Genomic DNA, 25,702 nt, shown 5'->3' on the forward strand with positions numbered 1-25,702 from the left:
TCATAGCTTAGGGAAACGTGCTGCTGGCATGTAGTGGCAGAGGCCAGGGTTATGGCTAAGGATGCTGTGATGGTTGGTGTTAACTGTCTACTTGACACAATCTAGAATCACCTGGGAAGGGAGTCTTCCTGAGAGATTGTCTAGATCAGCTTGGCCTCTGGGCATGTCTGTGGGGGATTGTCTTGATTATATTAGTTGAGCTGGGAAGACCCACTTATTGTGGTGACAGCATTCTGTGGCAGGGAATTCTGGACTGTATAAGAGAGAAAGTGAACTGAGCAACAGCAAGCATGCATACGTTCACTGCTCTATTCCTGATTGTGGCTATTATGTGACCAGCTTGCTCAAGCTTCTGTTGCTGCTGTGGCTTCTAACACAGAGGACTATAATGTGGAACTGTAAGCCAAAACATGCCCTTTCCATCTTAAGTTGCTTTGTCAGGGTATTTTATCAGAGCAACAGAAAAGTCACTAGATATATACAATACACAAAGAATTATCTGGCACAAGGTACTGACAGTGTTGTGGTTGGGAAACCTTGTCTTGGTTACTTATGAAGGCATGATGCTAAAATATGGAGGAGTGGAGAGTATATATTCCATGGCATAGTATGTGGTTAGCATGTTTGAAGCCCTAGATTTAATTCCCAGTACCACCCACAAAAAGAAAAAAAATTAATCAAATAACAAATTTGAAATATCTTATATTGAACCAAGTAAAACTTGCCAAAGTCTGTTGCTGCAGAGTAGGATGTGAGGTTTTTCATTTCTTAATATTTTGGTTTCCAGTCCAGGTGAGTTTTGTTTTTTAACTGCTGGTTTCTGTTGGTACCAGTAATTCTTTTCATTGTTAAATTTATAAGATTTAAAACCTGCTGTTTGGTTGGGGAATGTAACTCGTTTGGTGGAGTGCTTGCCTAGCTAGGTTCCATCTCCAGCACTATGTAATATGAGTGTGATGGGCCATGCTTATAATCCCAGCATTTGGAGGTGGAAGATGGAGAGTCAGGAGTTTAAGATCAACTTCAACCACATAGCAAGTTTGAGGCCAGCCTGGGCTACAAAACAAAAACCAATTTGCTTACCAAACAGTTCAATAAGCATACGTCTAATGAATCCTTGCTGAGCTCAGCACTATCATTTGATATAATCAGAACCGCTACACAGGAATGAAACTCAGCTTGCTAGGAGTTTGATCAAAATGTACTACTCAGCCAATTGACTGAAGCTTAGTTGAAGTTATCCGTCTCATATATACTTAACCAGAAGTTTAGATCTGGTAAATTTTTCTTTCTTTTTTTTGCTATAGCTTCTTATTTCCTATGAAAGAATATTGTGAATTTTTGTGAAAGAAGACAGTTGGAAAATGTGGGTAATTCCATGGTTTCCTTTACTTTCTCACAGATGTTGTGAAATGTGTCATGCTGGAATAATTGTAAGGGTTGGAAAAGACTTTGAAGGTATTTTCTGTGGTTGTGCTCATTGGCTGAGAGTTGACCCCCTTTCCTGGACATCTGATGATGCATCTGTAACTCACTTGGTAGGTTCACAGATGATGCCCATGGTGGTCTGAGGCTTCTCATTATGAGGATCTGATACACACTAAATCCATTTCCATGCTTGTGACATCATTGTAAATGCCGGGGTACTAGCTTAACCATACTTTCTCTGGTGAAAATTAATGCCATTACAAACCCTGTACTAAATGCTCTTCATGAGTTTCCCATCCTGTCCTCATCACAACACCCTGAGGTCCATGCAATCATGATTTTCATTTTAGAAGTAGGAACAAGGCTCGGAAAGGTTAAGCAGTTTGTTCAGGGTTGTGTAACTGGGGAATAGGAAAGTCTCAATAGATCATTACCCCACTAATGATTCTTGGCTCTTTTCAAAGGAGGACTTGGGATGGGGTAGTACTTTAAGTGGATAGACAGAGAAATCGGACTTGAGCTCTTAATTCTAACAGTGGAGTATAACACCACTATCCCTTTATAGCTCCACAGAGAGAGAAGGTACTTGCTGGAGGAAGAGATGAGGTTCAAAAAGGTCATTTTCTCTTTCCTCTTTTCTAGCATTAGGGGGTAGAATGTGGAAATACAGATGTGCATCATTGCATATGGCAGAGAAGAAGCTGCTTGAGTCAAGCTGGCTTCTGCAGTGTAGACAGACCCCATATGCTGTGTTCTCTATTGTTCCCAAAGCTGTCTAGGCTTGTGGACGCTCTGGGTAGCCACGCTTTTATGGAGCCTCTCTATTCATGACCAGAAACCAGGAATTGAAGATTGATATTCCCCCCACCCCCCGTATGTGTGTGTGTGTGTGCATGTGTGTGTGCAGGTACATGAATGTTTGTGTCACTGCTACTGGAAATGATGGGTAAGGTACATTCTTTTCCCATGGACACTTGTATACCTCTGATAGAACTCTGGTTCCATGCTGACTGTACTTACTTAATTGCTCCTAGGCCTCTTTGGTCTGTGAGCAGCTTAAGTAGAGATGTTGTGCTAGTACTAGTAATAATAGAGCCCCTTTGTATTTTATGCCCTGTTTTCCTGATGAAACAGCTGAGCAAAAAGAAGGGTAAATAAGCCCAAGATTACTCAGCCAGAGTGAAGAGCTGACTTTCTACATGGGAATGCCTGATGTCAACATCTGTGCCATGATCTCTTTTGTTTTTGGCTTTTGGGCACTTGCTAGTTAATTGATGTTAGCTGAAAGCGTGAATGCTGCTTGTGAACATGTCTAGGTAGAAGCAGATGGTTGCTTCTACCTCGTGGGATGCAGAGGGGACTGGCAAGACTTCTTGGTAGCTGGCATTTGGCTGGTGGCCAGAAGGAAGGCTCCTGTTCTCAGGGCCTCTGTTGTTTGTGTCCCTTGGGTCTGGATTTCCCAATCTGTAGCTGAGTTTCACAATCTGCCTTCTTTGCCCTTCCAGGAATTCTTTCTGAACTTTCCCTGATGCCTGTGCACTTTCACTTTCTGTAATCTTTTATTCCGATAGTCTGCCACTATGGCCTCCAAGGGAGGCATTCACCCTCGGCTAAGCTGAGGACTAGCATGGGCCACATGTGGCCCTTCTAGCTGTGTGACTATGAGGACTCTGTGACCTTTGTGTGTTTTAAGTGTCCCATCCATTGTGTGAGAGCCTTGAAGAAATAGCTAATCTAATTCTGTAGTTCTTTGCCAGGTTTTCTTAAAAAAAAAAAAAAAGTGGAACCCCTGTAATTATCTGTTGAAAGCACACATTACATACATATTACTCTCAGACAAATTGCTATGCAATTCCAAGGGACTCAGAGGACCTGTCCAAGTACTAATTATGTTACGTATAAGGAGATGATTCTTTATTGGGTTTTATCCATCTTTGACAGGCTGTGTGTTTTAGTCACACTTGTTGCTATGACAGGATTGTTTACTTGACACAAACAACTTAGGGTAGAAAAGATTGGTTTGGCTCACAGTTTCAGAGGTGTCAGTCCATAGTTCTTGACTTTGTTGATTCTGTGATGAAGTAGAGTATTATGGTGGTGAGACCATGTGTCAGAAGGTTCTTTTTGGTGGACAGACAGCAGAGAGAAAATGCCTTTCCTCCCTTGTATTCCACCTGGGCCTATGGGATGGTGCCACCCATGTTCAGAGTAGGTGTTCCTTCCCTTTAATCATCTCTGGAAATGTTTCCACAGACATATCCAGACATGTGCTTTACTAATCTCTGGATAGTTTGCAATCCAATCCAGTTAACTGCACTATGACATTTCCCAATGCAGGCTTTTTATTCCAAAATTTATTGAAAAAAGTCTTACATTAGAAATTGTAAAGCTTACAAACCTTTCAGCCTGGGCCCTGACACAAATAAAAAAGGTTTAGAATGACAGTGTTGATGCTCATGAAAAGGTTTTGAACACTCCACACGTGAGGAGTTCTAGATTCTTCTTTATGCCCTACTTCCTGAATTTTCACACTATGTTTTCAAACCGTGTTGAATACAAACAGTGGGTGAATTGTCCCCTGTCCCCTGTGGAGGGAATAACTAGTGGAAAGATATTTTATAGATGAAAATTTGACCTTAGAGGGAATGTTGGATCATTTATTTACAGTTTTACTTAAAGATAATGGGAAAAGCATTATGGGAACTCCTAGGTCCCACAGAAAAGCATCATCCTTCCCCCTTTGCTCTGGAATTGTCCATAACAATTATCCCTGAAGTCTGCATTTCCATGAGTCTGGACTCTCCCACACCTTGCAGCACCCCTCCATAGAACCCTCTCGACATACTTGGACCTGTTTCTGCTAGTCTGCCTTTTTTCTTTCCTCTTTCTGGTGCTGAGGACTGAACCCAGGGTCTCACATATGCTGAATACATGTCTAACCACTGCGTACACCTCCAGTCCCTATAGGTTGTTCACTATTGTATCAATTCCATCTACCCTCACAGTCCGCTTCACAGATGTTATGCCTTTTTCTTTAGGGGAAGGATTCAGTCCCTTAAAAATTTTATTCCTGTCCCAGGTAGAGGTTAGGAAATCTAAGAAGTAAAAGGAGGCGGCCACACCCTGGGGGGATACGGTGTGTTGGAAGACATGTGGTACCCACACGAACTCTAGATGACTTTTCTCAAGTGGAACATAGCTTTCAACAAACTAGCATTCTGCTCATTACATTCTAACCATTCCTGGTATATTTGAATCAAACCTTTGTTTCTTGTACGTGTATTTGCAAAGGGAACTAAGTTAGCAAAATCAAATACTTGATTTACAGCAGTTAAGATGGTTAAACACAAATGCTCCCAGCCTGTCCCATTTCCCCTTTGATTCTTTTGCTTCTGCCCTCGCTCCTGTTCAGTGAGATAGCCTGTTGCTCAAGAGTTCTGATGGGATTTTATTTACTGCTGGGTGGAAACAGTTGAAAAAAAAAATATGCAATTAGAACAATCCAAGCATTCTGCAACATTTTCTTGGCAGTTTTCTTTTCCCCCCTTATTGGCAGCTGGGCTATGCCTGCTCAAAACATTTTCTCTGTTTTCCCTTCATGGCCTCTGCAGTTCCTAGTATGAAGGCTTCTAAATTGTTCTCTTGCTTTAATTCTTAAGTCCCCCCCCCCCAGTATGTATGTGAGCAGAATTTACTCTTGTTTCTTTGGTTTGAAAGTGTAACTGTTTCTTTTGGTGAAAAGTGACCCTACAGCTTGGAAGCAGGCTGGTTGGATTCCATGGAGGGGAACTGTTAAAGTCCTGAAGTAATGATGGAGATGCTGGTGGTCTCATAGGATTTGCTTTGGCATTTACTGAAGTCTCATGATAGCAGTATGTCTTAGAAATTAAGAAATCACCATTATTTAAAACATTTTCTTTTCAACCTGTCAACAGAAACCTTGGTACTTGGAACTTAGCACCTCCTGGGTCCCAAGTGGGTGGTGGGTAGAACATGAATGTGAAAGACATGAAAAGAGATTTTAATGAGACAAATGGGTTCTGGCAATGGGAGGTAACTGGTTAGTGATGTATATAACTTTTACTAGCTCAATAGAACTAGCAATAGTTTGTCACATCTGTAAGTCATTTGCAATAATTTCTGTTAATTGTTCCATAAGACAACTCTTTTGAAATAAGTGCCCCCACTTAACATCGGAGTTAAGTGAATATTAGTCATTCCAAAGCAGTGAGAGAGGATTAAAGAGTTTTGGTTGTTGTTTGAGTTTCCGTCTTTCCTCAAGACTTTGTCTCTGGTACTAGAGAGATGGCTCAGTGGTTAAGAGCAGTGGCTGCTCTTGTAGAGGACCTGGGTTTGATTCCCAGCACCCACATGGTGAAGAACAACTGACTTTAACTCCTCAGGCATTGCATGACATGGGTGCACTTACATAAATGTAGGCAATACACATAAAATAAAAATAATAAAAAATTTTTAAAAAAGACTTTCTCTGATATTTAAGAAAAAGTTTAAATTTCTGAATCACTTCTGGATCTAGGAGAGCTAGTTTAAGAAAATGTAATGAGCAATAGACTCTGGATCTGTTACAGCCATTGTTGACTGCTCATTTGTGAGTAAGCTACTTCATGTCCCTGATCCTCAGTTTCCTTATCTGCAGAATGAGGTGACGTGACCATGTGATAGCCTCAGTTCCTTTCAGCAGTTTGAGCACTGCTTTTCATCAGTGAACTCACAACTGGCCTCTGAAGAATGGAGAGCACCAGGCCATTATCCCATGAGTTATATATGAAGGCTGGGGATTACACAAAGCCATTTTCTGGAATGGGCTTGCTGTACATTTTCAGTGAGTACCACAAGATGGTGTTGCCTGGCAGACATGATATGTCCCTTTGGCCTTGGCAAACAGTATGCTTTCATGAGTTGTACTGCACGTGGTTATGAACCCCATGGATTTCTGAGCTAATGTATGATGTAATGCCATCTTCCAAGTGAAGAACAAATACATTCACCCATTCCTTTAAAGAGAACATATTTTCCACCACTTAAATACTTCCATTACCAAATGTAAACATGCATAAGAAGATGGAAGCATTTCTAAATTTATATCTTATATTTTGTTCTAGTGTAAGGAAAAAGTTGCCATGAGACATGAAAAATGTCTTCTTAGGTAACCCAGTTACTTAAAAATTAGCAAGGAATGTTTCTAACACATACTTCTTTGAAATAAAAATGTAATTATGTAAATTAATGTTGATCTTAAATGAAAGAAATGTGCTTCACAAATACAGGTGGGAGTTTCTTATTGTTTGACAGTATTATAGATTACAGGCAGAAATTCTGGGTAAAAATATTGCATCAGCTATTTGGAGGCATTGGAGGGTAATCAAAAGCAAAGTTGGGGGAGTTCATCCTTTTAGAGAAAGAGACCCTAGATATCCATGCATAAACTCCATCCAAATTCTCTTCCAAGCAGGATAATGTGGTAACTGTGACAGCAGAAGAGGTGAGGATTGAAGGGAGAGAGAAAGGTGCTGCTATCCCAGTTGTGATAGAAACAATGCCTGACATTGTTGACCACTGTTTCTGTAGAATGTGGTTAGGTGATGAAAGCTCCTTGAAGAAGTCTTGCTGTTAATGTACCTGCATGAACATACTTGCCATAGCCCCTAAATGATTTAAGTGCATGCATCAATCAGCAGAACGTTTTAGTATATATTATATATAACAAATGAACTGTTGAGGTGATATGTTAGTAACATATTAGTAGTGCTCTAAAACATCCTGAAATAGGAGAATAAACCGGATTAGATATAATACAAGAAAACCCATAAACATACAAGTAATTACATATGGAGTTCCAGTATTTTCTTCTTAGATTGCAGTATTGAATTTTGTTCCCTTTGGGTTTGGTGCATAGTTTGATGGGCACTGGAATGACAATTAAGTGGAATATCCTGGAATTATAATTTTCTTTCTGATTAACCATCTAGCTATGAAATGTATATTTTCACACAGTTACAATACCATGCTTTTTAAAAAATCATAGACATCTTTAAACTTTAAATTTTTTTTGATAGGGTTTCACTGTGCAACCCTGGTTGGCTTGGAACTTGCTGTGTAGATCAGGTTGGCCTGAATTCATAGAGATCTGCTTGCCTATGCCTCTTGAGTACTGGGATTAAAGTCACATACCACCATACCCAGCCTTGAATTTTTTTATTTAAATGTGTGTGTGTGTGTGTGTGTGTGTGTGTGTATGCATGGACATGTGTGTGCATATGTATGCCTGTCACAGCGCATATGTAGAGGTCAGAGGACAACTTGTGGGAGTTGGTTTTCTTCTACCATGTGGCTCCTGGGTATTAAACTCAGATTATCAGACTTGGCAGCAAGTGCCTTTACCTGCTGAGCCATCTCTTTTATTCCAATTTGATGATTTTTTTTTAAGTTTCTCTCTATTTTATACCACTTCTAGTCACAAATAATTGACCTTAGTAACATGGCAAATAATCTTTTTTTATTTCTCTATCTAGTCAAGGTAAGCTCTTTACTGACTCATGCCTCCAGTCCTTTTTTGCCTTCTTTATACAACAAGCTCCTCTTGCCTTCAGGGTATATGGTCCCTAGTGAATGCCTAAGTAGTGAACAGCACTGAACTTTATGCATATTATGTTTTTTCCTAAAGGAATATTGCTATATTAAGATTTAACTTAAATTAAGCATAATAAGAGATTAAAAACAATAAGAGAGAAATTATATTAGCTTTCTTGTTGCTGTGGCAGAAATACTGGACAAAAGCAATTTAAGGAAAGGTTTATTTTGGCTTATGATTTGATGAGATATGGTCCATCGTGGTGGGAAAGGCCTGGCAGAGGAAATCTGAAGCAGCTGGTCATTGTAGCTGCAGCTGGGAAGGAGAGGGGGAGGAGGGGAGGGAGAGGGGGAAGGGAGGGAGATGGAGGGGGGAAGGAAGAGAGAAGAGAGGGAGGGGGAGAGGGAGAGGGAGAGGAGGGGGAGACGGAGAGGGAGAGGAGAGGGAGGGCTGCTGATGCTCAGCTCATTTTCTCCTTTCCCTTTTATTCAGTTGGGACCCCAGCCTGTGATGCCAACCCACATTCAAGGTTGGTCTTTCCTCTTCAGTTAAACCTTCTGGAAACTTCTTCACAGACAGCCAGGCGGGGTGACTCCTAGGCAATTCAAAACTAGTCTAACTGACAGTAAAGAGTCATAGCATTTATACCAACATGTATGTTTTTTAAAATCATTATATTTTTAAAATTTTTAATAACTACATGATCAGAAGCTTTTCACTACAGCTTTAACATATTCAGTAACACACTCCAGAGCAACAGTACATCTCTTTCACAAGTGGGTGCAAGTGTCTAGGTTCACAGTGGAATTAATATAGAGTGCATAGACTGTCTAGTTCTAGAATTTTTCACTTAGTTTTTTCAGGCCACAATTGACAGCATGTAACTGAAGCTGAGGGAAATGAAAGTGTGCATAGAGAGGGGGCTGCTATAATCATGTTTAATGTCAATACAAATGTTTCTACATCTTGATTTTTCTCACCTAAAATAGGGCCTAGAAATTCCTCCATAATGTTGACATTCATTAATTTTGAGTGATTGCACAGTATTTAATTTTGTAAATATGCTGGCTTACTGAATCACTTTTCTACAAATGGACACTTAGTTAATTTGCAATCAATTTTGGGGCGATTACAAGCAGTGATCCAGCAAACATTATCATAAGTCTGCATCCTAATATAGTAGATTTTTACTTAACAGTAAGTTGTAAGAAATATGTCTAGTAGGGCCATAGACTAAGCTTATTTTGTATTTAAATTTTTGAGTTTGTTTTCCAGCCACTTCTATTTTTTTTCCATGTTTTATGTTGTTGTTTTGACACAGAGTCTCCCTGTAGCCCCAGCTGGTCTAGAACTCACTATGTAGACCAGGCTGACCTTGAACTCACAGAGATCCACCTGCCTCTGTCTCCCGAGTGCTGGGATTAAAGGCGTGCGCCACCACACCCAGCTATAACTCTTGTTTTTACCAAGAACTCCCTAATAGTATATTCCTGCTTCTACCCTCCATCTTTGTCAGCAGAGATTGTGTGTGTGTGTGTGTGTGTGTGTGTGTGTGTGTAAAGTGTGCCTGCGTATGTATACATCTTGGCCTGTATGTGAGAGCACATGTGCATACCCATGTGTGTAGAGGCCAGAGGTTCATGTCAGAAATTGTCTTCCATCGGTTTGCATTATACTCACTGAGGCAGGGTCTCTCAAACCCAGAGTCAGCTTGCTCCAGGGGTGCCCTGTCTCCACCTTCTGGGGCTGGAATTACAGGTGGGTCACCATGCTTACCTGGCATTTTTCCATGAATTCTGGGGATCCAAATTCCAGTCCTTGCTCAGCAAGTGCTTGAACCACTGAGCCATCTCTCTAGCCCCCAGCAACATTTTTTTCCCCTCCAAATTTTGATAATTTGAAAAAATTAGCATAGCAGGTACAAAGCATAGTCTTGTTGATTTTGTTTTTGCTGAGAACTGCGGAGGCTGCATCTTCTCACACACTGGGATCATGTGGAGTGGCTCTTCAGTGAATGGTGTGTCCCTGCCGTTTGGATCTTCTATGTTCCCACTGGGCTAACAATTCATTTTGCTATCAATTTGTAACACACCTGTATTTGATGCCCTTGCTTTTCAATCCATTCCCTGCCCTCCATCTTTCATTTATCTGTAAACCATGAAGGTGGCTTTAAATTTTTATTTTATAAAACTAAGAAAACTAAGCTCTCTTGCTTTGTTAAAGTCAGTATGATCTTTCTCAAAGTCAAGTTTGGATGAGTGCTTAGAAATTCTAGTGCAGAATAGGGCAAGTTGCATCAGGATAAGCTCAGCAGTGTGTGTGTAAGCCAGAATGCATTGCCTTCCCAACTCAGTGAACAGACCACATTGGGGCCTAAATTGGGGCCATACTGTGTCACTACAGGAAAACCAGGTGTGGGGGCATTTTCTTGATTAGATTTTGCTGCTTCTCATATAATTTTTATTCATCTATTCTAGACACATCAAAAAGCCAAACATACACAAATTTTTTTTAGCATGTATACTAACTTCCAGGAACAGTGCAGGCTTCCCAACAGCGTGGTGTGATCTTGTAATTCCTGTAGGGCAGTGGGCATTTTCTTTCAGCAGGATGAAGTCCTAAAAGAAGATTGGAACAGATTTTTGAATTTGGTTAAATGCTTTCAATATTTATTACTTAGGTGACCTAGTTTAGCAGCAATTGTAATAGAAAAAAAACAAGGCCATTTGGGAAAAACAGACTTTATTGCGTTCACCTTAAAAAATTGGAAGAATTTCCTCCTTTTTATTTCATTTATTTTATCTAGCTTGAATGTAGGAAAATAAAACCCCAAGGGATTCGCTTCCTGTTTTGAACAGATAATCAACATGTATGTCACACTAAACATGTTTTCCTTTAGGAAGCATTTTTTTTTAAAGTGTGACTAGAGAATAATTTTGGAGTTCTTCATGCACTGGGGGACTGAACCTGGGTCCCCTGGAAAAGTCGCTGGTGCTCTTTACCACTAAGCCAGCTCTCCAGCCCCTGTTTTCTTTCTCTTCATAAAATGTTTTTAATTGACACAGAAATTGTACACAATAATGGGGCAACTTGGTGTTTCAGTACATCTACATGTATAACAGACAAACCAAGGTAAGTACCTCTCTTTTCAAACCTTGATCAGTTCTTTGTGCTGAAAATCTTCAAGATATTTTCTCCTAGATTTATTTTTGTTTTAAAGGAAACCTGGGTCTAATTATTTTTTATGTAGTTTTAAGAATTAGTAAGGTATATCTAACATAGAATGTGCTATTTGAGCTATTTTAAATGTGTATTTACTAGCACCAGTTACATTCACACTGTCAAATAATCATCACCACTACCTGTTTGCATCTCCCAAGGAAACTCTGGTTTAAAACAGTAGCTTCCTGTCCTTCTCCTCTAAGCCATTGTAATAGTCCACATTCTGTCTCTCTTTAAAATCATCTGTTGTAGGGTCCTCACAGAAGTAGAATCATATAATAGTCACATCATTTTGGTCTTTTCTTAGTATATGCTTTAAAAGTTCATATATGTTATACCATGTATCAGAGCTTAATTTCTTTTCATGGCTGAGTAGTACTCCATTGTATGAGCACACCACATTTTGGTTATCCATTCATTTGTCTAAGGATATTTGGTTTGTTTCCATTTTAGAGCTATTATGAATAATACTGCAGTGAATATTTCAGGATAAACATTTTAAAAATATTTTATTTATTTATTTTCATGTGTATGAGTGTATTGCCTGCATGTGCGTAAGAGCACCCATGTCGTGCAATGCCCACAGAGGTCAGAAGAAGGTGTCAGATCTCCTGACACTGGAATTACAGACAGTTGTTAGCCACCATATGGGTGCTGGGAATCAAACCCGGGTCCTCTGTAAGAGCAGCCAGTGCTCTTAACCTCTGAGTCATCTCTCCAGTCCTCAGGGTAAACATATTGAATCCCTGCTTTTAGCTCTTTTGAGTGCATCCCTAGGAATGGAATAGTGAACTCTAAGTGTTTAGCTTTTGAGGATCAGCAAAATGATTTTCCCCTGTGGAAGAAGGTTCTCTAACTGCTTTGCAACCCTAGAGCTACAACAGTATGAAAAACTGGTCTCCAAGTTGATAAGTAGGACCACACATGTTATGAACTCATAGTTTATAAATGTGTTCAAAAATTAAAAAAAATATGTATTTTATTTTTAGTTCTGTGTATGCATGTGTGTCTGTGTGGATATGTGCACATGAGTGCAGGGGCCCATGGAGACCAGAGGCATAAGATCCCTTGGTGCTGGAGTTACAGGTGAGTGATAGCCATCCAGTGTGGAACCAAACTTCGGTCCTCTTTCAAGAGCAGTATACCCTCCAAACCACTGAACCACCTTCCTAACCTCATGTCCAAACATTTTTAGGTAAAATTTTTAGTAAAACTCTAAAAACTGGGCTTGCTTTTCTCTCAACTCTATGGTTAGACAGTCTTTGAACATAAACTAATGCAATCAGGTAAGTAAAATTCTGATTTTGTGTTGTTCTTATTGGTAGAAGGGAGTGAGAGAATTAAATACCCTTGTGCATCAGCTATTGTTCTAGGTGTTTTCACACTTTAAAAAGTCACGTTTTGAGTTTGCTCTCCTAACTTGGTGAGATGCCATTGTTGCCTGCAGACTTCAGGGACATGAAGGCAATTCTCCTGTCTATGACACCTGCCTGAGCTAGACTTTGGTTCAAACCCTTGTAGTTGGCCTTCCCTAGAAGGCTAGGGCCTTTATTATTTGCTTGTTTACAATTTGGAATTTTTTCTTTTATTAGATTTCCTCTGGCTTCTTTGACTGTAGATAAATGGGAAACGGCTGCAGTTTCTGTTTCATTTGATAACTGTGGGGCACCAGTTACTGACATTTCCTTCAAGAGCTAACTTACTCAGTTCAAGGATTTAACGGTTCCAGTCTGTGCTTTTCAGAGCTTTTGAAAATAGTTGCTTCGTTCATCCTCTGCATGTGGGATATCTGCCTTAGACGTAGCTTTGATCAGTCCAGGAGAGACGAGGAGTCTGTTTCTGGGATGTCTTTGCCTCCTCTTTCATGCTTTTCCCCTCTTTCTTGCTATTTATGTTTCCTGGTTTCTTTTGTAAGTTACGTTGCTCCTGTATACATAGGCAACACTTTCTACTTCTCACAGTACTTTTATGTATACACGTTCATTTGAGACAGACTTTAAAAATGATGCATGATGATTACATATGATGGTTACAGCTTGTGAATTCTTTTCTGTCTTTGAGAATTTCATACTGTATACAATGCCATATTGTCAGTCTTTTCTCAGCACTTTGACCAGTTTTGCATCTCTGCTTGACTACAGCCCACTACAAAAAGAAGCTTCTCTGACCCAGGATGAGAGCAGTCTAGCTCTATAGGTATGAACATAAATATTTAGAAGGCAACTCAACAGCATGATCATTTAGCAATAATGATAGCAGGTTCTGTCCTAGCGCCTGTGACCTCCCCAGCCACAGGTTTTTGATCAGGATTACGAAAGCAGGCATGAAACTTCCTACTGTAGAGCAGGCTCAAACCCAATCAGAAAGTGGTTAGTTAACGCATAACATTTGTGTCACTATTAGACCAATGGGCACAGCTTGCTGGCAGGTTGGTACTGCAGTATGTCAGGTTCAGCACTACATAAGACTGTGAATATATTTTCCCTCCCACCAGCCTGCATGGCACCTTTCCAGACTATGAAGGCATGTCAGTGGGGGTAAGTTTGATGTCCTGTCATTTGTGCCCTACGGGTTAGGGTTGCTGTGTCCTTTTCCCTAATGGAACAAACATATTTATCCCTGGTGAGAATCTGCTCTGCCATCCACCCCTGTGATGAGCGTGGCTACTCCAGCTCTCCTTACTCCCCTCCTCATGCGGAGCCCCTTCCCACACTTACATTCACCCAGCTTGTCTTGATGTCTGTAGTGGCTCTGTTGCAGGCAGTGCATAGTTTGGTCTTGCTTTCAGCCTCTGACTTTTAATTGAATTGTTAAGACCTTTCACATTTTTCAAACACTTAAAAAAAAGAGAGAGAGAGAAGTAATAGGAAATGATCTCACACAAGTGCTATTATTTATTTAATCTCCCAAAGAAGGGCTTGTGCTCCCTCTTATTTATTTATTGTCTGTGTATGTGTGTGTCCTTCGGCATGAGCCGGAGTCACAGAGTACATGTGGAGGTCAGAGGTCAACTTGTAGGCGTTGGTTTTCTTCACCATGTGGATCCTGGGGATCAAACTGAGGTCATCAGGTTTGGTAGCAGATACCTTCACCTACTGAACCAACTCACCCAGCCCCCACTTTGATTCTCATAGTTTCCCCTCCAGGATAGTTTTTTAAAAAAAGCCAAGTATTAACTGTGGTTAAAAAATAAAACAAAACATATGATAGGGGCTAGAGAGATGGCTCAGAGGTTATGAGCACTGACTGGTGTTGCAGAGGAACCAGCATCCACGTAGCAGCTAACGACCAACCATCTGTAACCCCAGTTCTAGGGGAATCTGATGCCTTCTTACTTCGATGGGCATTGCACGACACAGGTGCACTTACATATGCAGGCAATACACTCATACACATAAAATAAAAATAATAAAATACAAACAAATAAATATGACAGGAAGCACTGTCTTTTTACCTTTTTAAATGTAGAATTCAGTAGTTCAAATTTCATTTACATTGTTTAGCAGCCTGTCTAGCACTCTTCTTACCTTGCAAAGCTGAAATACCATATGTGTTAATAAAAACTCATTCTTCATATCCTCACAACTACTCTGCTGCCTCGCTGTTAGGAATTTGCCTGGTGTGCCTCATTTTCAGACTGGCTTCTTTCATTTAGCATGGTCTCGAGTGGATTGGTATTGGTAACGTGTCAGCATTCCTTTCCTTTTTAAGGATGAGTGGTACTCTGTTGTAGGTATACACCACATTGTGTTGATTTATGGGTTGCACCCACCTTCTTTGGGAAGCAGTTTAGAGTCTGACCATGTGTGACTTTTCGGCTAACCCTTTGTGGTAGGTAACTAGTCAAGTTGTCCATGCTTCCCCTTTCCAAATATCTGCCACTTTTGCTTTTAATTTCTGATTTCTTTTTCATCCTGTTTGAAGTTGTTGACAAGAATTTTGCTGGTTTATCCCTACGTTTATGTTTTCAGTATGATCTCCAGCCTTCCCCCGTCTCTGTGTGCTTGGTTCATTTTATTTCCACTGTGTTTTTTTCTAGAATATTCCTGTTCTCCCTTGTTCTGTTACTGGCAGTCTGTATGTCCTGTCCTTTAGTCTCTTCGACAGCAACTTCTGGACTCTAATGCTTTTTGATCTGGTAGGTGATTCTATATGAATAAGGTCACAGACCACAGATCCTGTCTCCCTTTACATACATTTATGCATCATGCCCGGCAGCACGTCCCCAGCAGTTTGCTTTTCCCTGACATTCTTGTCATGTACTGTCCTGAGTTTTCCCTGGGAAAGAGTATCCCTTACACCACTGCTCACATTTTTCATTTGCTCTAGTGTCCTCCCTTCTGCTGGAGTGCCAGTCACTCACCCTTCCCAGAAACATGCAGGCGCAGGACCCTCATGATAATAAGTAGACAAACCAGCCCTGAGGGACTCAGCGGACCTCCGGTACCTTCATCTGGTACCACTCTTTCCTCCTCTGCCCTTTCTCACTGGTTATAAGCTCAGGGATGCTCACAATAGGACAGAGTTAGATGGTGTCAGATGGACCTTTTGTGGGAAACTTTTTTATGGCCAGCTGGGGGTTCCTTTCTGTGAGGTCCAGAGACCTTGTCTGAAGTGGAAAGTGCTGTGTCTTTTGCCAGATCCTCCCACCCTCTCACAGGTCAATAGTGGATTTAGTTAGAAATACGGAAAAGTTTAGTTCATCTGTGCGCCAAAAATTGCCAGTAGGAAGGCAGCAGTGTAAACACTGTGTGACTAATCCTTTCTTCTGAGGAAAGCAGCTTTGTGCAATTGTTTCCCCTGTGTTTACAAAGATACGGAGGTTTCCATAGATTCAGATCGCCAAGCGGCCAGCCGTGCCCCCCAGCCAGTCCTCCATTTTTCTGCTCTTTTCTACAGGTCTTTGCATTACCCCCATCAAGTCTTCCGACTCCTCCTGGTTCCACACCATACCAGTTTGTGTTGCCAGTGACCTGCGGCCAAAACTACTGGCCTTTTCTAATTCCCTGTGCCCTGTTGCTTTGTAGCAGTTTGTAAGTAACCCTTTCTCTCTTCCTTTTAGAAACTTTCTTTTGCTCATCATTTCTAGGTCTACATTCTTTTTTATCCTCTTCAGATCTGTTATTCCTTTTCTGTCTCTACTCTTTTTTTAAATGAGATGAATGTTTTTTTCCGAGTTTCGTGAGCAATGATGCTTGAAGTTACTACAAATCAGTTCTGAGGTGCTGGGAATGTAGTTCAGTGGACAGAATGCTTGCCTAGCATGCATGAAGCTCTGGGTTGACTCCCTAGCATCACACAAACTGAGGGTGATAGCACATACCTGCAGTCCTAGTACTTGGGAGGTCAAGGCAGAAAAAGCAGAAGTTCAAGGTCATGCTCTGCTGTATAACAAGTTTGAGGCTAGCCTTGACTACTGGAGACCCAGGTGCAACCAATTTTAAGGACGACGAATCACACTTGATTGGAGGCATGGTCTCTTCTACTGTCTGAGGCTTGGAGTTAAGGATACTCAGCATCCTCAACCTATCTGAAGGAGTACAAGGCTTATATTTAAAAGAAAAATCCTAATTGTGGAAAACTTTGTGGAAAACAAAATTAATTGCAAAAACTTTTTACCTAATGGCATTGGTTGTATGTAACCTGTGTGAACTCTTCTCAGCTTTAAGATTAATTTTTAATATAAATGCCTGTTCTATTAGGATGCCCCTACTATTAAGTATGATTAGCCTCCATGATTATTGGTTCTATGGTTTTTAATTAAACATATTTTCATATTTATTTAGTGTTTGTGTATGTGTGTATGTATGTATGTATGTATGTATGTATGTATGTATGTATATGGGCATATACATGCCACTGCGTGTGTGTGGAGGTCAGAGGACCACTTGAAGCAGTTGGTTCTCTCCTTTTACATGTGGGTCCCAGAGATGGAACTCAGGTAATCAGGCTTGACAGTAACCCCTTTCCCAGCCGAGCCATCTCACTGGTCCACTTTCTTTCTTTCTTTCTTTCTTTCTTTCTTTCTTTCTTTCTTTCTTTCTTTCTTTCTCTCTCTCTCTCTCTCTCTCTTTCCTCTCTCTCTCTGTCTTTCTCTTTTTCTTTCTTTATAGAAGTTTTGCTTTTTGAAGATGCTGGCCCCTCTTAGAACTCCACTGTTCTCTAAACTTGGAGTCTTTCCCTAACAGTTCCCTGGAGATGAGCCTCATGCTTCTGTCTCTAAAACTAAGGTGGTCATCTTCTCCACTGGCCTTTTCTTCTCCGGCTGTGACTCAGAACTCCCCTGGCTCTTGCCTTTCTCTCTGGCCTTGGACCAGAAATACTCTTTCAGTTGACTGGTCTTTACAGTCTCAAGTTTTGCTGAACTTCTTTCCCTTTGGTCCCTGCCCCTTGCTGGTGCTGACCTTTATGTGGCCCCTTCTTGATTAATTCACTGTGAATGTTGTCTAAGGACTTACAGTTGAAGCAATGAAAGATTTCTTTTATTCCACTCACCCTTGTCCCTTGCTTTCTCCCAAAGTCAGTCTTTTGTACACATTGTTTTCCTGTCTCTGTAAACTCAAACAGCACATTTTAGCCTTGATTTCTTGTTCTTCTGTTGGACTCATCTGTCAAGGTCATGGCCGTGAATATTATCTCATGACCCTCTATTGGGAAAGATGAGGGCAGTGGCCCTTCCGGTCTGCTTTCCACTTCTCTCCTTCCTCTTTCAGAGTTTTCCAGTTTCCTCTAGATAATTATGTGGTTTTTTAATTTATTATTATTATTACCAGAACTGGTTGTTCAACATGGGTTGCTTCTAAGCTTTTGTACTGTTTTATAATTACACATTTGTAATACCTGTTGATGGACATACCCCTCAGCACTGAGCCATGTGAGATACTGGCATCTCTTCCTTTCTCTGTGCCCATTGCTGACATCCCTGTACCTCTTGAAGGACAATACTCCTAGCATCACATTTGAATGGATTCTCTCCACTTGTCTGCTCCACCATGTAGTCAGGTGTCTTCCAAGTCTCAATTGTATTTTCTATTCTAATGATAGACACTTTTCCCTTCTTTCTCCTAAGTCATGCTCTTGTTGCACCTTATCATATGGGGAGCCAGTCTTTATGTCCGATGGAGAGATGGAGAGAACTGTATTACATAGAGGAATAAGTGTTACAGTTTATTCAGATGGTTTCATTCTTTTAGAGAACAATGCTTTCTCTCTCTCTCTCTGTCTCTGTCTCTCTGTCTCTGTCTCTCTCCCCCCTCCTGCCCTCCCTTCCTTCCTTTCCTTCTTTCTTTCAACCTTGGAGGTGAGAATAAAATGACTTCTGGATGTCTACTGCTAAGATGGGGAGAATTGTCTTCCCATGACTTCCAACAAAGATACCAGCCCCACTTGCCATTTTCACCCTTTGCCCTTCCACCCTTGCCTTGGCCTCAGAATCCAGAACCTCTAGGGTCCTGGGGAGATTGTGCCCTCCAAAGGTCCTACAGGGATCTTGACCAAAGTCATTATGCTGTGCCTTACAACCCAGGGAATACCATGGGATAAATGTGAAGTGATTCAGGACTGCTTAAAAATAGACTAGAGTGGGGAATGGCTGGGGGTGCAGACAACACAGCAGACAGTAGCAGGGATGACAGAGTATAAGGGCTCTAGTCGGGGGAGAGAGGCTATGGGAGGGTGCCATCTGGGAAGTGGGTGTATAGTTGAATAAGATGGTTTGGGATGTTCAATGTGATATACACACAAAAAAAACAACAAATTTTTAAAAATGTATTATATTTGAGGAGGAAGCATGGAAATTTACATAAATTTAATTAGTAGATGCGATAAACATTATCATTGAAATCTACCCAATGACTTTATAGACATATACAGGCGCCAAGGATCCAAGTGCAACTGATTATGACTAGTAATAATCAGTTACATACAGATTAGAGATTCATGAGCCAACATCTCAGTGTTAGTAGCAAAAACAATGAGTCTTTCTGCAAGGAACAATATATTCTAAAATGAAATGGAGATCTTTTTTAAAGGTTAAAAACTCATTCAATTTTATGTCTTACAGGGCTTATACTGAGTTCAATATTGTATAATTGTATTAATTCAACTGTGAACCTAGAAACTTCTAGCCACTTATGAAAGAGATGTACTCTTGCTCTGGAGTGTGTTACTGAATATGTTAAAGCTGTAGTGAAATGCTTCTTCTAATCATGTAGTTATTAAAAATTAAAAAAATGGTAAACAATTAGACTAGAGGAGAAAATGCCAGGGCATCCTGCACATAGGTTATCCTGCACAGTAAAGTAGGCAGTGGTGAAATTCATTTTGCCTATGTAAAAATGCAGATATAGATGGAGCCATGTACTGTATGTCCATGTAAAATATGCTTCTACAGCTCATGTATGAAATGTCTTGAACAATAGAGTCTGGTGGGTAACAAAGAACAGGGGAATGGTCAGTATTGTTTAAGGGTCTATGGGACCCTTGGTCCACAGCTTCAAAATAGGGAGTTCATTCCTGTCTTTGGGCTTTGACTTTGATAGCCTGTGTTTTCTAGTAGAGGAAATGTTCCCCTGTTATAGGGTACCTCCTTTTAATGTCCTTTTATAATGTATGTGTATATATTTTAAGAAGGTTCTATAGTGGTAGGTTTCCAAATGGCTTTTTCTAAAGGGCTTTAGTATTAGATAGCTCTTCCCATAATCCCGCCTCTGCTCTGCCTTCCCATTCCTCATCCCATTTACCCCTTCTTACTCCATTCTTCTTCTTTCCCCCTTTATATCACCACATTCTGCCACCTCTCCCCAGTGCTGGTGCTGACTTCAGAACCTTGTCTCTACTGGCCAGCTTTCAGAGTGCTGGAGGGTGCTGTGCATGCTACTGGAAGGAAACAATAATCATCAACCTTACCCAGCTATGAATCCTGTGAACCACAACAACTGGCTTGGCAAGTATGCCCACAGGTGCAAGAGCGGCACGAATATTATGGGAGTAACCAAGCACTCTCTAATTAGATTTAACATCCGCTTCCTAAGATGGAGCCCATACCTGACATTGATATCAGGTTTAGGAACCTGAGGCTAGACAGGTCACAGAACATAAGGGAGAGCTCAATACTAGTTTTCTAATAAATAGTTATAGTATTAAGTTGACTCCTAATGACTTACAGTTATACCTAGAAGTTAATACATTTCTCTACTCTCACCAGAGAAGCTTCTTTATCAGCAGATGGTGATTAACACAGGTCTGGTCACATGTGCTGAGAACAAGAGGCTGCAGAGCATTTGTCTCTGAATATGACAAATTCTGCCTCCCAAGCTCAGGGATCATTGGGGAAGAGGGGTCAGAAAGATTGTAAGAGCCAGAAGTAGTAAATGACCACAAGGAAACAGAGTTTTCCAGACAGCTGGTCAGTTCCTCGTATGAACTCACAGCAGTGGTGACAACATTCACAAGTCCTGTGCAAACTCAAACCAGACAAAATCCCAGCATAGATATGAGAAAGTGACTAGGAAACCCCAACCCAACCTAAAGAACTTTAGGCGACCAGTGGCTGCTGGGAGGGGGAGAGACAGTTTCTTTTAAGGCTGTGACTCTCAGCAGGTTAACCAGGCTCCAGTGGATGGACCCACAGTGAACATTTGGGGATACAAAGTAGACTCTATAGGCCTTATTTTATATATACCTTACCTTATATATGTGTGTGTAGGTAAGGATAGGGGCAGGGGTCTAAATACTATCAAATTACATTGTATGAAAACTGCAAAACCTCAATAAAATTAAAATAATTTTTAAAAACATACTTCTTCCTGTGGATTGATGTAAAAGATACTAGGAAGATTTTTGCGGGAGGGTGTGGTTTCTTCTACCTCGCTGTAACAGTCAGTGTTTCTTAGTATCCTTTGAATCTCTTACAACTTTGTTGAAATACCTCTTACATTTTTATGAGTGGGTTATAGAGAAGATGACACCTGGATGAGACAGGTATTGGCTCAAATGGAAGCTGGAGCAGAGACTACCAAGGGCTCCAGCTCTGCAGGATGCTTACTGCTTACCTTGTGTATATGATTAAGGCCTTACCTTAGAGGGAGTGGATAGACTAGGGAAGCCTCCTGTGGATGTGGAGGAGCTTCAGAATATTCAGGATTTTGAACCGCAGTATAGCTGTATCTTGGGATTGACATGTTTTCCTTACCTTAAAGTTTAAGTGTTTATGGAGAGGAGGAGATCTGCGGGTGTGTCCCATTCCACTTTGAACTGGAGGCCCTATTGTTTTCATTTTTTATTTTCTCTTCAAAAGCTTTCATCTCTCCTCTTTGAATTGGAGTTACATTGCTGTGATTAACCTGATACTCATTCATATTACTAAGCGTCCCCCTGCCCTGGAAGTGGGGGAAGAAGAAATATTAAATTAAAGAAAGATGATTTTTTTTTAACTGAAAGGGTTGGGTGAGAGAGAAGGAAAGACAGAATTAAAGAGAATGTTCGCTTTTTTTTAAAAAAAAAATTTATGTGTATATGTGCATTGCCTGCATGTATGTAAGTGCACCCATGTCATACAATGCCCATAGAGGACAGAAGAGGGCACTGGATCTCCTGGAACTGGAGTTACGGACAGTTGTTAGCTGCCATGTGGGTGCTGGGATTCAAACCCAGGCCTTCTGTAAGAACAGCCAGCGCTCTTAGCTGCTGAGCCATCTCTCCAGCCCCCAAAGAGAATGTATACATGTAGGGGAAGAGATAGTCCACAGTGGACCTGCCAGTGATGACACTGGAGGGAAAGTTGGACTCCAGCTTTGAGAAGGAAGAACAGGAGGCCTTGTATTCAGAAGTGTGTATGTGATGGATGATGGGGCAATTTGCCCTCCTTGTCCCAGGAAGTGTCAGCTCATGTCTTCATTCCTTTCTTGCTGGGCCTGGCTGAGTACTGAGTGCAGGGCCTGTGCACAGTCACCAGTTGGAGGCAGGGAAGTAGAGGCTGGGCAGCTGGTATAGCTAGCTGCATGTTTGATGTGTGCTTATAACTGGGGCACACACACACAGTAGTAAGGATGAAGTCCTGATTTCTTTAAGTTAGGTTGAAGGTTGTTCCTCAAGTTTTAGACCTGGTACAACTTGCCCTCTCTCACTTGTTTATTACCTATCCATTACGTTAAGGGAATGGGGCCTACACATACCAGCAGGTTACTCCTTTCTGCCCTTTCTTTTCAGCTTCAGAAGGGAGAGGTGCTCTCCTGGAAACAGGCCCACAGGCTTACCTTTCTGGAGATTGCCAGGGCAGGAGCTAGTGGTGGCCTCCTAGGTCTCCTGGAGTGCTGGGTTCTCCCATTCCAAACAGGAGCTGGTCTGCATCTCTATGTGGTCACAGCCACATAGCGACATGGTGACAGAGTGCCTGGGAGTGGCTGGGGGAGTGAGTTGCTTCTACACTGTGGAAGAGAGCCATCTGTGTTCTGTGAGGCTGACAGACCAGACTTGTGACCTCCAGATGGGTCCAGCTGTTTCAATGTCTACTCCATACAGCCCCTCCTCCCCAAGCATACTTAAAGTTCAAAACAACACTTACATCATCAAAACAGAAGTGTTTACAATGCTAAGCCTTAAGCTTTTAGTAATTTAGTCATTAGACTGGTGACAAAGGGAGTGCCCTGTGTGGTACCACATGGGATATCTAGGCTCAAGATGGATTTTCTAGGCTTTCTGAGACTATAGGGTTTAACATGATAAATGTGCCGATCATCACAGCACCCACATTGCATCCCATCTACTTCTGGTCCTTAATCTCTCAGGAATGCCTTGTCCTACTGCATGCATGGCTTCTTCCTTTTTCCCAACCACGAAGCATTTTAGTGAGTTTATTCAAGATTCTTTTACTATTTTTGATGAGACGCTGAATTGTGGCACTTTGGTGACTCAGTGATTTATCCTTTGTACTGAATGTTGTTTCTTCAGCTGTTCAGGTAGCCCTTTTGGGGCCCATCTTTTGGGTCAGACCACATTGGAGAGCAGATTCTCTCACAGGCTGTTTGCTGCTAAAAATGCATGATTCTTAGAATTTAAGTAGTAATTTTGCACATTCTGAAATGAGGGGGAGGGGCTGGGGAGATGGCTCAGTCAGTCATGTTGCCTTGCAGGAATGGGGATCTGAGTTGGATCACTAGCTCCCATTTAACAATCCAGGTATGGCTACATGGGCCAGTATACCTAGCACTTGGGAGGTAGAGACAGGAGGTTCCTGGAGTTCATTGGCCTGTTGATCTAGCTAAATCTGTTGAGTTTCAGTGAGAGACCCTGTCTCAAAAAATAAGGTGGAGATCAGTTGGAGATGATACTGGCTATAGACCTCTTGCCTATACACACACACACACACACACACACACACACACATACACACACACACGTCCACACATGAATATGTACATATACTACACGCAAACAAAAATAGTATTTTAAATATTTTTCATTATTGATCTTAGCTAATAATTTCATTTCTGTCTCTCACACAGCAATTAGATCTGAAAAGAAGCTTGTTATTTTAAACTATGTTATGTGTAGTGGAAGAGAAATACTCCAGAAATTAAAGGTCTGGGCCAAGAGGTGAAAGTCGTACAATCACAGTAATCATGTTCAGAGTTCCAGAAGGCTTAACTTCTACTATTGAAAAGATGACAAAGCTGTGATTCGCTCTTGTTATTCTTAGGAACTAGTAACTATGAAGCATTTAATTTGAGTACCATTTAGATCATTAGGAACTCTAGCATAAAAATTAAATAGGTGTTTCATTAAGGCATTTCATAATGTGTATTTCAAGATCTATCTATCATCTATCTATCTATCTAACTATCTATCTATCTGTCTGTCTGTCTGTCTGTCTGTCTGTCTGTCTGTCTGTCTATCTATCATCTATCTATATAAAATGTTTGAGACAACATTTTGCTGCATAGCCCAGGCTTCCCTCAAATTCGAGATCCTCTCACCTCTGCTTTCCAAATGCTAGGATCACAAGCGTGCACCACCATGCCCAGTTATTTTATTCTCTTTCTCCTGTTTTAGTGTGTTCAGATTTTTATAAGCATTTTTTCCTCAGCCCTGTGTGGCAAAGATTCTATCTACAGAAAAGGAAACCAAAGCTCAAAAAGGTAGATCAGCTAACCCAGTAGCATTAGATTATTTGGAAGTCATGCTGTACCATCGTGACTCTCATTGCTTAAAGTTGATTTTGTTTAACTGACCAAATAGGAATTACTTGCATAGTCCCCTCCTGTGCTTGCTTTCTTAGTCCCTCCTCTTGTTTGCAGTGTGGTCCACTTGTTTATAGAGGCACTTGTTTATGTCTGTGTCTTTGTCTTGCATCAAGGCTTGTGGAGGCTATGTTCTGAACTCTCTGATAAAGTCCACCTGTGATAACCCATTTATCTCTCTGCATTTAAAATTTAAATTAAATTTTATTTTATGTATGTAAGTGTTTTGCCTGTGTGTATGTATGTGCACCACATGCATGCAATGCCTACAGAGGCCAGAAGAGGGCATCAGATCCCCTGGGACTGGAGTTACAGAATGTTGTTAGCCACCATGTGGGTGCTGGGAACCCAGCCTTGATCCAAGATCCATCAAGATGCAAGAGCAGCCAGTGCTCTTAACCACTGAGTCATCTCTCCAGTCCCCTCTATGCATTTTGATTAGAGAGGCAGAATCCCTTTTATGTTGGATGTTTCCACTTGTAGGCCAGTAGCTACAGTATCTGCACAACAGTGAACCTTATGTGGTACTGGTCCTCCTTTCTAGGTTTAACCTCTTGCTCTCTCCTTCTTAGGTGACTTTTAAAACTCTGGTATTTATTTTTTATTCTCACATTGTTTCTTTTAGAGTGGCACCCCTATCCTCCCAGAATGTAATGATTCATCATGGCCAGACCCAGGAATATGTGCTCAAACCCAAGTACTTCCCAGCCCAGAAGGTGATCTCGGGAGAGCAGTCCACGGAAGGGTCTTTCTCTTTAAGATATGGGCAGGATCAAGTCTCTACTCCATTTCACTGTGAGTATTGTTCAAGCAGTCATTTTCCTGTGGTATAACGTCAGAGTTTGGGAACATTTTTTTTTTTTTTGGTGTAGACAGCTGTAAATATATCATAGTAGGTAAAATTCAAGTGTCATTAAGAAACCTGCTTTGGTTCCTAAAACAACCAGATAGCAGGTGTGTTTCCTTGTTTTGAGGAAAAGCATTTTTCCTGCATTTTGGAAATAAATTCACCATGACTTGCCCATGATTCTGTTTCTACAGGATGTCTTCATCTCAGCGATGTACCCCCTCTAATTTTAGGTACAGTTATGTTTCTGACATATTATTGAGAAAATGTTTTATTTAGTTAAGCCATCAAGGTTCATTGCTTGTGAACTGCCTGATGTTCTTGTATGACTGTCTGAGGCTCACCTATGGCTATTTTTATCCTGAAATGCACCTA

At 41.0% G+C, this 25,702-nt stretch overlaps 1 protein-coding gene across 1 annotated transcript in view; it reads left to right on the forward strand.

Moving 5' to 3' along the window:
* The window catches only part of Ltbp1 (latent transforming growth factor beta binding protein 1), a 448,854-nt gene that overhangs the window by 140,685 nt on the left and 282,467 nt on the right, over window positions 1–25,702 (forward strand). The window contains 1 exon segment of the mRNA XM_008849049.3: window positions 25,106–25,275. Coding sequence (XP_008847271.2) covers window positions 25,106–25,275 — 170 coding nt within the window.

The sequence above is a fragment of the Nannospalax galili genome, unplaced genomic scaffold (assembly GCF_000622305.1).
Source record: "Nannospalax galili isolate Female #2095 unplaced genomic scaffold, S.galili_v1.0 scaffold344, whole genome shotgun sequence".
NCBI classification, from domain to species: domain Eukaryota; kingdom Metazoa; phylum Chordata; class Mammalia; order Rodentia; family Spalacidae; genus Nannospalax; species Nannospalax galili.